Genomic DNA, 13799 nt, shown 5'->3' on the forward strand with positions numbered 1-13799 from the left:
CCTGACTACTGACTACCTGATTACTGACGACCTGATTACTGACGACCTGATTACTGACGACCTGATTACTGACGACCTGATTACTGACGACCTGATTACTGACTACCTGATTACTGACTACCTGATTACTGACTACTGATTACTGACTACCTGATTACTGACTACCTGATTACTGACTACCTGATTACTGATTACTGACTACCTGATTACTGATTACTGACTACCTGATTACTGACTACCTGATTACTGACTACCTGATTACTGACTACCTGATTACGTGCAGCAATTCTCATCCACCCAAACATGTTGAAATAGAGTGTTCACTCTGTCTGCTACAGCCAAAACATGACCCTGACTCTGTCCTCTCTCCCTGTCCCTGCTCTCCTTTCTCCTGCTCCTCCTCATCCTCCTCTTCCTCTCTCTCATCATCCTCCTGCTCCTTGTCCTCCTCTCTCTCCTCCTCCTCCTCCTCCTCCTCCTCTCTCTCCTCCTCCTCCTCTCTCTCCTCCTCTCTCTCCTCTCTCATCCTCCTCCTCTCTCTCCTCCTCCTCCTCTCTCCCCTCTCTCATTCTCCTCTCTCCTCCTCTCTCTCCTCTCTCCTATGTCTTCCTCTCTCATCCTCCTGCTCCTTGTCCTCCTCTCCTCCTTTTCTCTCTCCTCGTCCTCTCTCCTGCTCCTCATCCCCCTCTCCTCTCATCTCCTCTCCTTCTCTCCTCTCTCTCCTCCTCTCTCTCCTCCTCCTGCTCCTTGTCCTCCTCTCCTCCTTTTCTCTCTCCTCCTCTCTCTCCTCTCTCCTGCTCCTCATCCCCCTCTCCTCTCATCTCCTCTCCTTCTCTCCTCTCTCTCCTCCTCTCTCTCCTCCTCCTGCTCCTTGTCCTCCTCTCCTCCTTTTCTCTCTCCTCGTCCTCTCTCCTGCTCCTCATCCCCCTCTCCTCTCCTCTTCTCTCCTCTTCTCCTCTACCACCTCTGACTGTTTTGTCTTCCCTCCTCAGATTCTGGCCGGGAGCTGGTCATCACAGACCCGGTAGTCAGGGGCAGAGAACTCTTCATCTCCGACTATGTGGATACATACCATGCTGCTGCCCTCAGGTGAGACAACACACACTCAGAGACCAACTCTAAACAAGCTAACAATAGGAAAGGTCTCAAGTTCTGATTTCTTTGCAGCCTTTGTGGAATGGTACTGTACAAGTTTAGTTCCTTTTGGGGAACAGTAGACTACAAAGATGATAGACAGGTTAGAGATGATAGACAGGTTAGAGATGATAGACAGGTTTATAAACAGACTATAGAGATGATAGACAGGTTAGAGATGATAGACAGGTTTATAAACAGACTACAGAGATGATAGACAGGTTAGAGATGATAGACAGGTTAGAGATGATAGACAGGTTTATAATCCTAGAACAGACACTGTGCCAACACTGACCTATATAACTCACAGCTCTAACCTAGAACCCACAGCTCTAACCTAGAACCCACAGCGCTAACCTAGAACCCACAGCTCTAACCTAGAACCCACAGCTCTAACCTAGAACCCACAGCGTTAACCTAGAACCCACAGCGTTAACCTAGAACCCACAGCTCTAACCTAGAACCCACAGCTCTAACCTAGAACCCACAGCGTTAACCTAGAACCCACAGCGTTAACCTAGAACCCACAGCTCTAACCTAGAACCCACAGCGCTAACCTAGAACCCACAGCGCTAACCTAGAACTCACAGCTCTAACCTAGAACCCAAAGCGCTAACCTAGAACCCAAAGCGCTAACCTAGAACCCACAGCTCTAACCTTTGACCTCACACAGCACCTAGCAACACTAAGCTGATAGTAATCAGGCTCTAACCTTTGACCCCACACAGCACCTAGCAACACTAAGCTGATAGTCATCAGGCTCTAACCTTTGACCCCATACAGCACCTAGCAACACTAAGCTGATAGTCATCAGGCTCTAACCTTTGACCCCACACAGCACCTAGCAACACTAAGCTGATAGTCATCAGGCTCTCACCTTTGACCCCACACAGCACCTAGCAACACTAAGCTGATAGTCATCAGGCTCTAACCTTTGACCTCACACAGCACCTACCAACACTAAGCTGATAGTAATCAGGCTCTAACCTTTGACCCCACACAGCACCTAGCAACACTAACCTGATAGTCATCAGGCTCTCACCTTTGACCCCACACACAACCTAGCAACACTAAGCTGATAGTCATCAGGCTCTCACCTTTGACCCCACACAGCACCTAGCAACACTAAGCTGATAGTCATCAGGCTCTAACCTTTGACCCCACACAGCACCTAGCAACACTAAGCTGATAGTCATCAGGCTCTAACCTTTGACCCCACACAGCACCTAGCAACACTAAGCTGATAGTCATCAGGCTCTAACCTTTGACCCCACACAGCACCTAGCAACACTAAGCTGATAGTCTCTAAGTCTGCTTGCTCAACACCAGGAAAGGAAAGGAGGACTAGGCAGGGTGATTGTCTCCGTCTGAAACCAGATAGTCTTTCTCCATGCTCATGTGATTCTCTCCCCCTCTTTCCCTCTGTTCCTCATCCCGACACACACACACACACACACACACACACACACACACGCACAGATGCAAACCATCTGTGAAACAGTGTAGCAGCTCTCTCTCTCTCTGAGCCACGTCTCAGAGAAACCAGTGATTTCAGGCTAAATTAGCAGCCAGTTCTTCGGCACACACACACACACAGAAACACACACACACACACAGGAACACACACAGAGCAGCTCTTTGATATGACTTATTATAGGAGCTTTTGATGTACGCAGGCAGGTAATTCCAGCGTAATGCTGTAATGTCATGCTGCCCGCTACACACACACACACACACACACACACTGACCTCTGTGATGTCTGTTATTGTGATGATGGGCCCAGACACACAGCTAGACAGACACATACCCACACACTGGTAGATGTAATGTGAAGTTGTATCAGTGTGTGTGTGTGTGTGTGTGTGTCTCCGTGTGTGTCATCTCTTGGCGGGTGGGCAGGATGGAGGGAGGGAGGATGGAGGGAGGGAGGGAGGGATGGAGGGATGGAGGGAGGGAGGGAGGCAGGGTGGAGGGAGGGAGGGTGGAGGGAGGCAGGATGGAGGGAGGGAGGGTGGAGGGAGGCAGGGTGGAGGGAGGCAGGGTGGAGGGAGGGAGGGAGGAGGGAGGGAGGATGGATGGAGGGAGGGAGGCAGGGTGGAGGGAGGGAGGGTGGAGGGAGGGAGGCAGGGTGGAGGGAGGGAGGCAGGGTGGAGGGAGGCAGGGTGGAGGGAGGGAGGGTGGAGGGAGGGATGGATGGAGGGAGGGAGGGAGGCAGGGTGGAGGGAGGCAGGGTGGAGGGAGGGAGGATGGATGGAGGGAGGCAGGGTGGAGGGAGGCAGGGTGGAGGGAGGGAGGCAGGGTGGAGGGAGGCAGGGTGGAGGGAGGGAGGATGGATGGATGGAGGGAGGGATGGAGGGAGGGAGGGAGGGAGGAGGGAGGGAGAATGGGTTCAGCTGGTGCTTGTGTGCTCCTTAGTCTCAACTCCATCCATCATCACAAACTTAAACTGGCACCTCCATGCTCTCACACACACACACACACACACACACACACACACACACACACACACACACACACACACACACCTTTAATACCTGCTGCCTCAGATATCATTAGTGTCCGCCAGCTGTTGAATACATCACCTCTAATAGAGAGGCTGCGGTTATGGCAGAAATCACCTAGCAACCACACCAGGCGCCATGTTGGAGGAGTCAGTCTGTTGTAATATTGTTGCCCCGTGTCTTCCAATCGTCCACATGACTGGCTGCGTTCTGCTTCCACCGGAAACTTCCCGGCACATGACTGGCTGCGTTCTGCTTCCACCGGAAACTTCCCCGGCACATGACTGGCTGCGTTCTGCTTCCACCGGAAACTTTCCCGGCACATGACTGGCTGCGTTCTGCTTCCACCGGAAACTTCCATGCACATTGCTCCTTTTATTTAGTTTTTCTAAGGACCCAGAAAATGGAGGCAGTGGGAAGAACCTATTCAAGTAAGTAAATGTGTTTTTGAAAATGATTAACTCTGTAGTATTAGCTAGCTTGCTACAATCACTTAACGTTAGTGTGCAGGCTAACGCAAATGTGCTTTTAACGTAATGTTAGCTAGCTAGCTAAATATACATACTGTGAATTAAATATCACCAGCTAGCTAACTTCATATTAGCTAGCTAAATATATTAATGTATGTATGTATTTGTAAATTAAAAACACAAACTCTAAATGCATTTATAGATAGGTAGCTAGCTAGCTAACAGCCATGGAGGAGGGTGAAACGGTTAGCATCTCCGAGTGTCAGAGAAGGCAGAGTAGGCTACTCTGGGTAGGGCAAGGTACCTTTACGGGAGGACAATTCTCCAATAGAGAGCGATAGCAACGTAATATTCAGTGCTGTCTAATTTGAGTATAATGCAGACTGTTTCTTTTGTGACGTTTTCTGTCCTCAGATACAGAAAGCTCTGAAACCCTGTCTGCAGATGAAGAGGTCCCAAGAGAATAAGGGAACATCGTTGTATACCATGGGTTATATGTGTACCTATGTTAGCAAATGTTGTAAACCAAGAAAATACAGTTTAAAAGTCTCTCTCACACACACACACACACACACACGCACTGTCTAAACCTATTACAATTGGAGCAGGCCAACACTGCTGGGTGTGCAGGCTTCTGTTCCAACCCTGCACTAACACACCTGATTCAATGTATCAAACCTAATTAGTTAATAATCAAGTGTGCTGTTAACTGGGCTGGAACAGATGTCTTCTCCCCCAGTAGATCAGGGATCAGGGGAGGGAGGTTGTTACTGGACTGGAACAGATGTCTTCTCCCCCAGTAGCTCAGCGGAGGGAGGTTGTTACTGGGCTGGAACAGATGTCTTCTCCCCCAGTAGATCAGCGGAGGGAGGTTGTTACTGGGCTGGAACAGATGTCTTCTCCCCCAGTAGATCAGCAGAGGGAGGTTGTTACTGGACTGGAACAGATGTCTTCTCCCCCAGTAGATCAGCGGAGGGAGGTTGTTACTGGGCTGGAACAGATGTCTTCTCCCCCAGTAGATCAGCAGAGGGAGGTTGTTACTGGGCTGGAACAGATGTCTTCTCCCCCAGTAGATCAGCGGAGGGAGGTTGTTACTGGGCTGGAACAGATGTCTTCTCCCCCAGTAGATCAGCAGAGGGAGGTTGTTACTGGGCTGGAACAGATGTCTTCTCCCCCAGTAGATCAGCGGAGGGAGGTTGTTACTGGACTGGAACAGATGTCTTCTCCCCCAGTAGATCAGCAGAGGGAGGTTGTTACTGGGCTGGAACAGATGTCTTCTCCCTCAGTAGATCAGGGGAGGGAGGTTGTTACTGGGCTGGAACAGATGTCTTCTCCCCCAGTAGATCAGCAGAGGGAGGTTGTTACTGGGCTGGAACAGATGTCTTCTCCCCCAGTAGATCAGGGGAGGGAGGTTGTTACTGGGCTGGAACAGATGTCTTCTCCCTCAGTAGATCAGGAATCAGTGGAGGGAGGTTGGACGCCTCTGGTATTGACTTTTTTTGGTTCACCTGAAATAATATTTTAGTAATAATATCCTACTTGTTACTAAGACGTCTTAACTTTTACATATGAGTTAGCTTACTTGTACACTTTGACGTTTTAAATGAAAAGTGTTGATTCTGTGAAGTGTTTAAACTTGTTTTAATTGTTAACTTAAACTATTACTTAAGATGAGCAAGTGTCAGTGTTGATTAATCACAGATCACAGTCCTGTTATAAAGAGAAGGAGGGGATCTGGTTCTGTGTCAGTGTCGTAACAAATGAACATGACCCTCCTTTTGTTGAGTTGTAAGCTCTCTCCAGTTATATTGTTTGCCACTCTATCTCAGGATATCAGCCCTGTGAACCCATTTTGCAGCTGATGATAGAGGCATGCAATGGCAATGCAGCCATATGCCTACAGTATAACGTGTGCAATGCAGCCATATGCCTACAGTATAACATGTGCAATGCATCCATATGCCTACAGTATAACGTGTGCAATGCAGCCATATGCCTACAGTATAACATGTGCAATGCAGCCATATGCCTACAGTATAATATGTGCAATGCAGCCATATGCCTACAGTATAATATGTGCAATGCAGCCATATGCCTACAGTATAACATGTGCAATGCAGCCATATGCCTACAGTATAACGTGTGCAATGCATCCATATGCCTACAGTATAACATGTGCAATGCATCCATATGCCTACAGTATAACATGTGCAATGCATCCATATGCCTACAGTATAACATGTGCAATGCAGCCATATGCCTACAGTATAACATGTGCAATGCATCCATATGCCTACAGTATAACATGTGCAATGCATCCATAGGCCTACAGTATAACATGTGCAATGCAGCCATATGCCTACAGTATAACATGTGCAATGCATCCATATGCCTACAGTATAACATGTGCAATGCAGCCATATGCCTACAGTATAACATGTGCAATGCAGCCATATGCCTACAGTATAACGTGTGCAATGCAGCCATATGCCTACAGTATAACATGTGCAATGCAGCCATGTACCTACAGTATAACATGTGCAATGCATCCATATGCCTACAGTATAACATGTGCAATGCAGCCATATGCCTACAGTATAACATGTGCAATGCAGCCATATGCCTACAGTATAACGTGTGCAATGCAGCCATATGCCTACAGTATAACATGTGCAATGCAGCCATATGCCTACAGTATAACATGTGCAATGCAGCCATATGCCTACAGTATAACGTGTGCAATGCAGCCATATGCCTACAGTATAACGTGTGCAATGCAGCCATATGCCTACAGTATAACGTGTGCAATGCAGCCATATGCCTACAGTATAACGTGTGCAATGCAGTCCTTGACGTTGTGCATCTGAAGCAAAGAATAGCTTAACTCACACACACATTGTTGACATATTGTTCAGCTAAATGTTCTCAGTTTTAAAAACAAAACAATACCAGTTGACAATGTATATGAGGCTAATCATTCTAATAGGTTTTGTACATGCCTTGTGCCGACATTTTAAATGAATTGTTCAGTGCAAATCCAACCCTTGTAATCTTAGGTGTTGAAATGTGAGGAAATGATGGGATCCATAGCTTATATGAAACAACCACTACTACCAAAGTTCAATGTCAGTTACTTTTTTCCCCCAGAAGGTCTGAGTGGTTTGAAGATAACCACGCTAGATTACGTAGACGTCATTTATAGATCGGCAGGTAAGGGTGCTCTCGAGCGCCTCGATGTTCTTTACCATTCGGCCATCAAATTTGCCACCAATGCTCCCTGATTGGACACATCACTGCACTCTATACTCCTCTGTAAACTGGTCATCTCTATATACCCGTCGCAAGACCCACTGGTTGATGCTTATTTTATAAAACCCTCTCAGTCCTCTTCCCCCCCCATTGGAGATATCTACTGCAGCTCTCATCCTCCACATACATCAGCAGTTCTGCAACAGTTACGTTGTCTATGCTAAATGTGTTTAAATTGTCAAATAAATATATTATAAGAAATGTTTTTTTTCAATGGGGCAAGGCAAAAAGTGTGTTTCTGTTTAATCAGCAGTTATTGCTAAACCCTTAATTTGATTTAAGGGGGCACTTTTGTCATGACGACAAGGTGACAGGGCTCTCTACCTAAATGGCACAGCAATCATTCAGCTTGGCCAAGGCACAGCATATTACAATCATCTAGTCTGACTGGGGGAAGTCTCCTTCATATTACAATCATCTAGTCTGACTGGGGGAAGTCTCCTTCATATTACAATCATCTAGTCTGACTGAAGGAAGTCTCCTTCATATTACAATCATCTAGTCTGACTGAGGGAAGTCTCCTTCATATTACAATCATCTAGTCTGACTGAGGGAAGTCTCCTTCATATTACAATCATCTAGTCTGACTGGGGGAAGTCTCCTTCATATTACAATCATCTAGTCTGACTGAAGGAAGTCTCCTTCATATTACAATCATCTAGTCTGACTGAGGGAAGGCTCCTTCATATTACAATCATCTAGTCTGACTGAGGGAAGTCTCCTTCATATTACAATCATCTAGTCTGACTGAGGGAAGTCTCCTTCATATTACAATCATCTAGTCTGACTGAGGGAAGTCTCCTTCATATTACAATCATCTAGTCTGACTGAGGGAAGTCTCCTTCATATTACAATCATCTAGTCTGACTGGGGGAAGTCTCCTTCATATTACAATCATCTAGTCTGACTGGGGGAAGTCTCCTTCATATTACAATCATCTAGTCTGACTGAGGGAAGTCTCCTTCATATTACAATCATCTAGTCTGACTGAGGGAAGTCTCCTTCATATTACAATCATCTAGTCTGACTGAGGGAAGTCTCCTTCATATTACAATCATCTAGTCTGACTGGGGGAAGTCTCCTTCATATTACAATCATCTAGTCTGACTGGGGGAAGGCTCCTTCATATTACAATCATCTAGTCTGACTGAAGGAAGTCTCCTTCATATTACAATCATCTAGTCTGACTGAGGGAAGTCTCCTTCATATTACAATCATCTAGTCTGACTGAGGGAAGTCTCCTTCATATTACAATCATCTAGTCTGACTGGGGGAAGTCTCCTTCATATTACAATCATCTAGTCTGACTGAAGGAAGTCTCCTTCATATTACAATCATCTAGTCTGACTGAGGGAAGTCTCCTTCATATTACAATCATCTAGTCTGACTGAGGGAAGTCTCCTTCATATTACAATCATCTAGTCTGACTGAGGGAAGTCTCCTTCATATTACAATCATCTAGTCTGACTGAGGGAAGTCTCCTTCATATTACAATCATCTAGTCTGACTGAGGGAAGTCTCCTTCATATTACAATCATCTAGTCTGACTGGGGGAAGTCTCCTTCATATTACAATCATCTAGTCTGACTGGGGGAAGTCTCCTTCATATTACAATCATCTAGTCTGACTGAGGGAAGTCTCCTTCATATTACAATCATCTAGTCTGACTGAGGGAAGTCTCCTTCATATTACAATCATCTAGTCTGACTGAGGGAAGTCTCCTTCATATTACAATCATCTAGTCTGACTGGGGGAAGTCTCCTTCATATTACAATCATCTAGTCTGACTGGGGGAAGGCTCCTTCATATTACAATCATCTAGTCTGACTGAGGGAAGTCTCCTTCATATTACAATCATCTAGTCTGACTGGGGGAAGTCTCCTTCATATTACAATCATCTAGTCTGACTGAGGGAAGGCTCCTTCATATTACAATCATCTAGTCTGACTGGGGGGAGTCTCCTTCATATTACAATCATCTAGTCTGACTGAGGGAAGGCTCCTTCATATTACAATCATCTAGTCTGACTGAGGGAAGTCTCCTTCATATTACAATCATCTAGTCTGACTGAGGGAAGTCTCCTTCATATTACAATCATCTAGTCTGACTGAGGGAAGTCTCCTTCATATTACAATCATCTAGTCTGACTGAGGGAAGGCTCCTTCATATTACAATCATCTAGTCTGACTGGGGGAATTCTCCTTCATATTACAATCATCTAGTCTGACTGAGGGAAGTCTCCTTCATATTACAATCATCTAGTCTGACTGAGGGAAGTCTCCTTCATATTACAATCATCTAGTCTGACTGAGGGAAGTCTCCTGTCATACCTGGAAAAGGACAAAGTAGTAGAAGTAGAATCTGATGCTGCTGCAACATTGTTCATCTTCACAGTGGGAATCTGATGCTGCTGCAACATTGTTCACCTTCACAGTGGGAATCTGATGCTGCTGCAACATTGTTCATCTTCACAGTGGGAATCTGATGCTGCTGCAACATTGTTCATCTTCACAGTGGGAATCTGATGCTGCTGCAACATTGTTCATCTTCACAGTGGGAATCTGATGCTGCTGCAACATTGTTCATCCTCACAGTGGGAATCCAGTCGACATGGGTGTCTTGCTAAAGGGAAGCCGGTGAACCTACAGTACATAAACAAATACACTGAACAAAAATGTAAACGCAACATGCAACAACTTGAAAGATGTTACCGAGTTACAGTTCATATAAGGAAATCAGTCAATTGAAATAAATTAACCAGGCCCTAATCTATGGATTTCACATGACTGGGAATACAGAAATATATATATATTTTAAAGGTAGGGGCGTGGAACCAGTCAGTATCTGGTGTGACCACCATTTGCCTCATGCAGCGTGACACATCTCCTTCACATAGAGTTGATCAGGCTGTTGATTGTGGCCTGTGGAATGTTGTCCCTCTCCTCATCAATGGCTGTGGAAGTTGGCCGTGCATTATCATGCTGAAACATGAGGTGATGGCGGTGGATGAATGACACGACACTGGGCCTCAGGATCTCTTCACGGTATCTCTGTGCATTCAAATTGCCATCGATAAAAATGCAATGGTGTTTGTTGTCCGTAGCTTAAGCCTGCCCCATACCATAACCCCACCGCCACCATGGGGTGCTCTGTTTTTTTTAACGTTGACATCAGCAAATCGCTCGCTATACACGCCGTCCTCCATTTGCCCGGTACAGTTTAAACCAGGATTCATATGTGAATTCATCCGATCCAGTGGCCATCGAAAGTTGCCATTTTCCCACTGAAGTCCGGTTACGACGCTGAACTGCTGTCAGGTCAAGACCCTGGTGGGGATGACAAACATTGTGCAGAAATTCTTCGGTTTTGCAAACCCACAGTTTAATCAGCTGTCCGGCTGGCTCGACTCAGACAATCCCGCAGGTGAAGAAGCCCGATGTGGAAGTCCTGGGCTGGCGTGGTCACACGTGGTCTACGGTTGTGAGGCCGGTTGGGCATACTGCCAAATTCTCTAATAGGATGTTGGAGGTGGCTTATGGTAGAGAAATTAACATTAAATTCTCTGGCAACAGCTCTGGTGGACATTCTTGCAGTAAGCATGCCAATTGTACGCTCCCTCAAAACTTTGACACATCTGTGGCATTGTGTTGTGTGAGAAAACGGCACATTTTTGTGGCCTTTTATTGTCCCCAGCACAAGGTGCACCTGTGTAATGATCATGCTGTTTAATCAGCTTCTTGATATGCCACACCTGTCAGGTGGATGGATTATCTTGGAAAAGGATAAATGCTTACTAACAGGGATGTAAACATATTTGTTGAAAACATTTGAGAGAAATACACTTTTTGTGCATATGGAACATTTCTGTGATCTTTTATTTCAAATCATATCTAATTTTATTGGTCACATACACATGGTTAGCAGATGTTATTGTGAGTGTAGTGAAATGCTTCTAGATCTGACAGTGCAGCACTATCTAACAGGTAATATCTAACAATTCCACAACAAAACCTAATACTAACAAATTCCACAACAAAACCTAATACACACAATCTAGTAAAGGAATGGGATGAGAATATATAAATATATAATATATGGATGAGCAGTGACAGAGCGGCTAAGATACAATATATAGTAAAGAATAGATAGTGAAGGATACAGTACACAGTATATACATATGAGATGAGTAATGCGAGATATGTAAACATTATTAAAGTGACATTATTAAAGTGACTAGTGTTCCATTTATTAAAGTGGCCAATGATGTCAAGTCTGTAGGTAGGCAGCCACCTCTCTGTGATAGTGGTGGCTGTTTAACAATCTGACGGCCTTAAGATAGATTGAAAAACAGCTTCTCTCAGTCCCAGCTTTGATGCACCTGTACTGACCTCGCCTTCTGGATGTTAGCGGGGTGAACAGGCAGTGGCTCGGGTGGTTGTTGTCCTTGATGATCTTTTTGGCCATCCTGTGACATCGGGTGGTGTAGGTGTCCTGGAGGGCAGGTAGTTTGCCCCCGGTGATGCGTTGGGCAGACCTCACTACCCTCTGGAGAGCCTTACGGTTGTGGGTGGAGCAGCTGCCGTACCAGGCGGTGATACAGCCCGACAGGATGCTCTCGATTGTGCATCTGTAAAAGTTTGTGAGTGTTTTTGGTGACAAGCTAAAATAATTCAGCCTCCTGAAGTTGAAGAGTTGCTGTTGCTCCTTCTTCACCACGCTGTCTGTGTGCGTGGACCATTTCAGTTTGTCAGTGATATGTACACAGAGGAACTTAAAACTTTCCACCTTCTCCACTACTGTCCCGTCGATGTGAATAGGGGGGTGCTCCCTCTGCTGTTTCTTGAAGTCCACGATCATCTCCTTTGTTTTGTTGACATTGAGTGAGAGGTTATTTTCCTGACACCACACTCTGAGGGCCCTCACCTCCTCCCTATAGGCTGTCTTGTCGTTGTTGGTAATCAAGCCCACCTCTGTTGTGTTGTCTGCAAACTTGATGATTGAGTTGGAGGCGTGCATGGCCACACAGTCGTGGGTGAACAGGGAGTACAGGAGAGGGCTGAGAACGCACCCTTGTGGGGCCCCAGTGTTGAGGATCAGCGGGGTGGAGATGTTGTTTCCTACCCTCACCACCTGGGGGCGGCCCGTCAGAAAGTCCAGGACCCAGATGCACAGGGCAGGGTCGAGACCCAGGGCCTCGAGCTTAATGATGAGTTTGGAGGGTACTATGGTGTTAAATGCTGAGCTGTAGTCAATGAACAGCATTCTTACATAGGTATCCCTCTTGTCCAGATGGGTTAGGGCAGTGTGACTGCGATTGCATCGTCTGTGGACCTATTGGGGCGGTAAGCAAATTGGAGTGGGTCTAGGGTATCAGGTAGGGTGGAGGTGATATGATCCTTGACTAGTCACTCAAAGCACTTCATGATGACAGAAGTGAGTGCTACGGGGCGATTAGTCATTTAGTTCAGTTACCTTCGCTTTCTTGGGAACAGGAACAATGGTGGCCATCTTGAAGCATGTAGGAACAGCAGACTGGGATAGGGATTGGTTGAATACATCCGTAAACACACCAGCCAGCTGGTCTACGCATGCTCTGAGGACGCGGCTAGGAATGCAGTCTGGGCCGGCAGCATTGCAAGAGTTAACACGTTTTACTCACGTCGGCCATGGAGGAGAGCCCACAGTCTTTGTTAGTGGGCCGTGTCGGTGGCCCTGTATTGTCCCCAAAGCGCGCAAAGAAGTTGTTTAATTTGTCTGGGAGCAAGACGTCAATGACCACGACGGGGTTGGTTTTCTTTTTGTAATCCGTGATTGTCTGTAGGTCCTGCCACATACGTCTTGTGTTTGAGCCGTTGAATTGCAACTCCACTTTGTCTCTATATTGACGCTTTGCTTGTTTGATTGCCTTGCGGAGCGAATAACTACACTGTTTGTATTCGGTCATGTTTCCAGTCACCTTGCCATGATTAAATGCGGTGGTATGTGCTTTCAGTTTTGCCCGAATGCTGCCATCTATCCATAGTTTCTGGTTAGGGAAGGTTTTAATAGTCACAGTGGGTACAACATCTCCTATACACTTTCTTATAGACTTGCTCGCCGAGTCAGCATATACATCAATGTTCTTGTCTGAGGCTACCCGGAACATATCTCAGTCCACGTGATTGAAGCAATCTTGAAGCGTGGAATTCGAATTGGTCAGAACAGTGTTGGATAGACCTAAGTACGGGCGCTTCCTGTTTTAGTTTCTGCCTATAGGAGGGGAGCAACAATATGGAGTCATAGTCAAATTTGCCAAAAGGGGGGCCGGGGAGAGCCGTGCATGCATTGCGGAAATTAGAGTAGCAGTGGTCGAGCGTGCTACTCGCTCGTGTACTGCAATCGATA

General features: G+C 46.2%; 1 protein-coding gene across 5 annotated transcripts in view; it reads left to right on the top strand.

The window, feature by feature from the left end:
- The window catches only part of LOC115168705 (arginine-glutamic acid dipeptide repeats protein), a 361211-nt gene that overhangs the window by 235449 nt on the left and 111963 nt on the right, over positions 1-13799 (top strand). For all 5 annotated transcript variants that reach the window (XM_029724206.1, XM_029724208.1, XM_029724209.1 and 2 more), the window contains exon 5: positions 993-1089. In XM_029724206.1, the coding sequence (XP_029580066.1) occupies positions 993-1089 (97 nt within the window). The remainder of the gene's footprint in view (positions 1-992; positions 1090-13799) is intronic.

The sequence above is a fragment of the Salmo trutta genome, chromosome 30 (genome assembly GCF_901001165.1).
Source record: "Salmo trutta chromosome 30, fSalTru1.1, whole genome shotgun sequence".
Lineage (NCBI taxonomy): Eukaryota > Metazoa > Chordata > Actinopteri > Salmoniformes > Salmonidae > Salmo > Salmo trutta.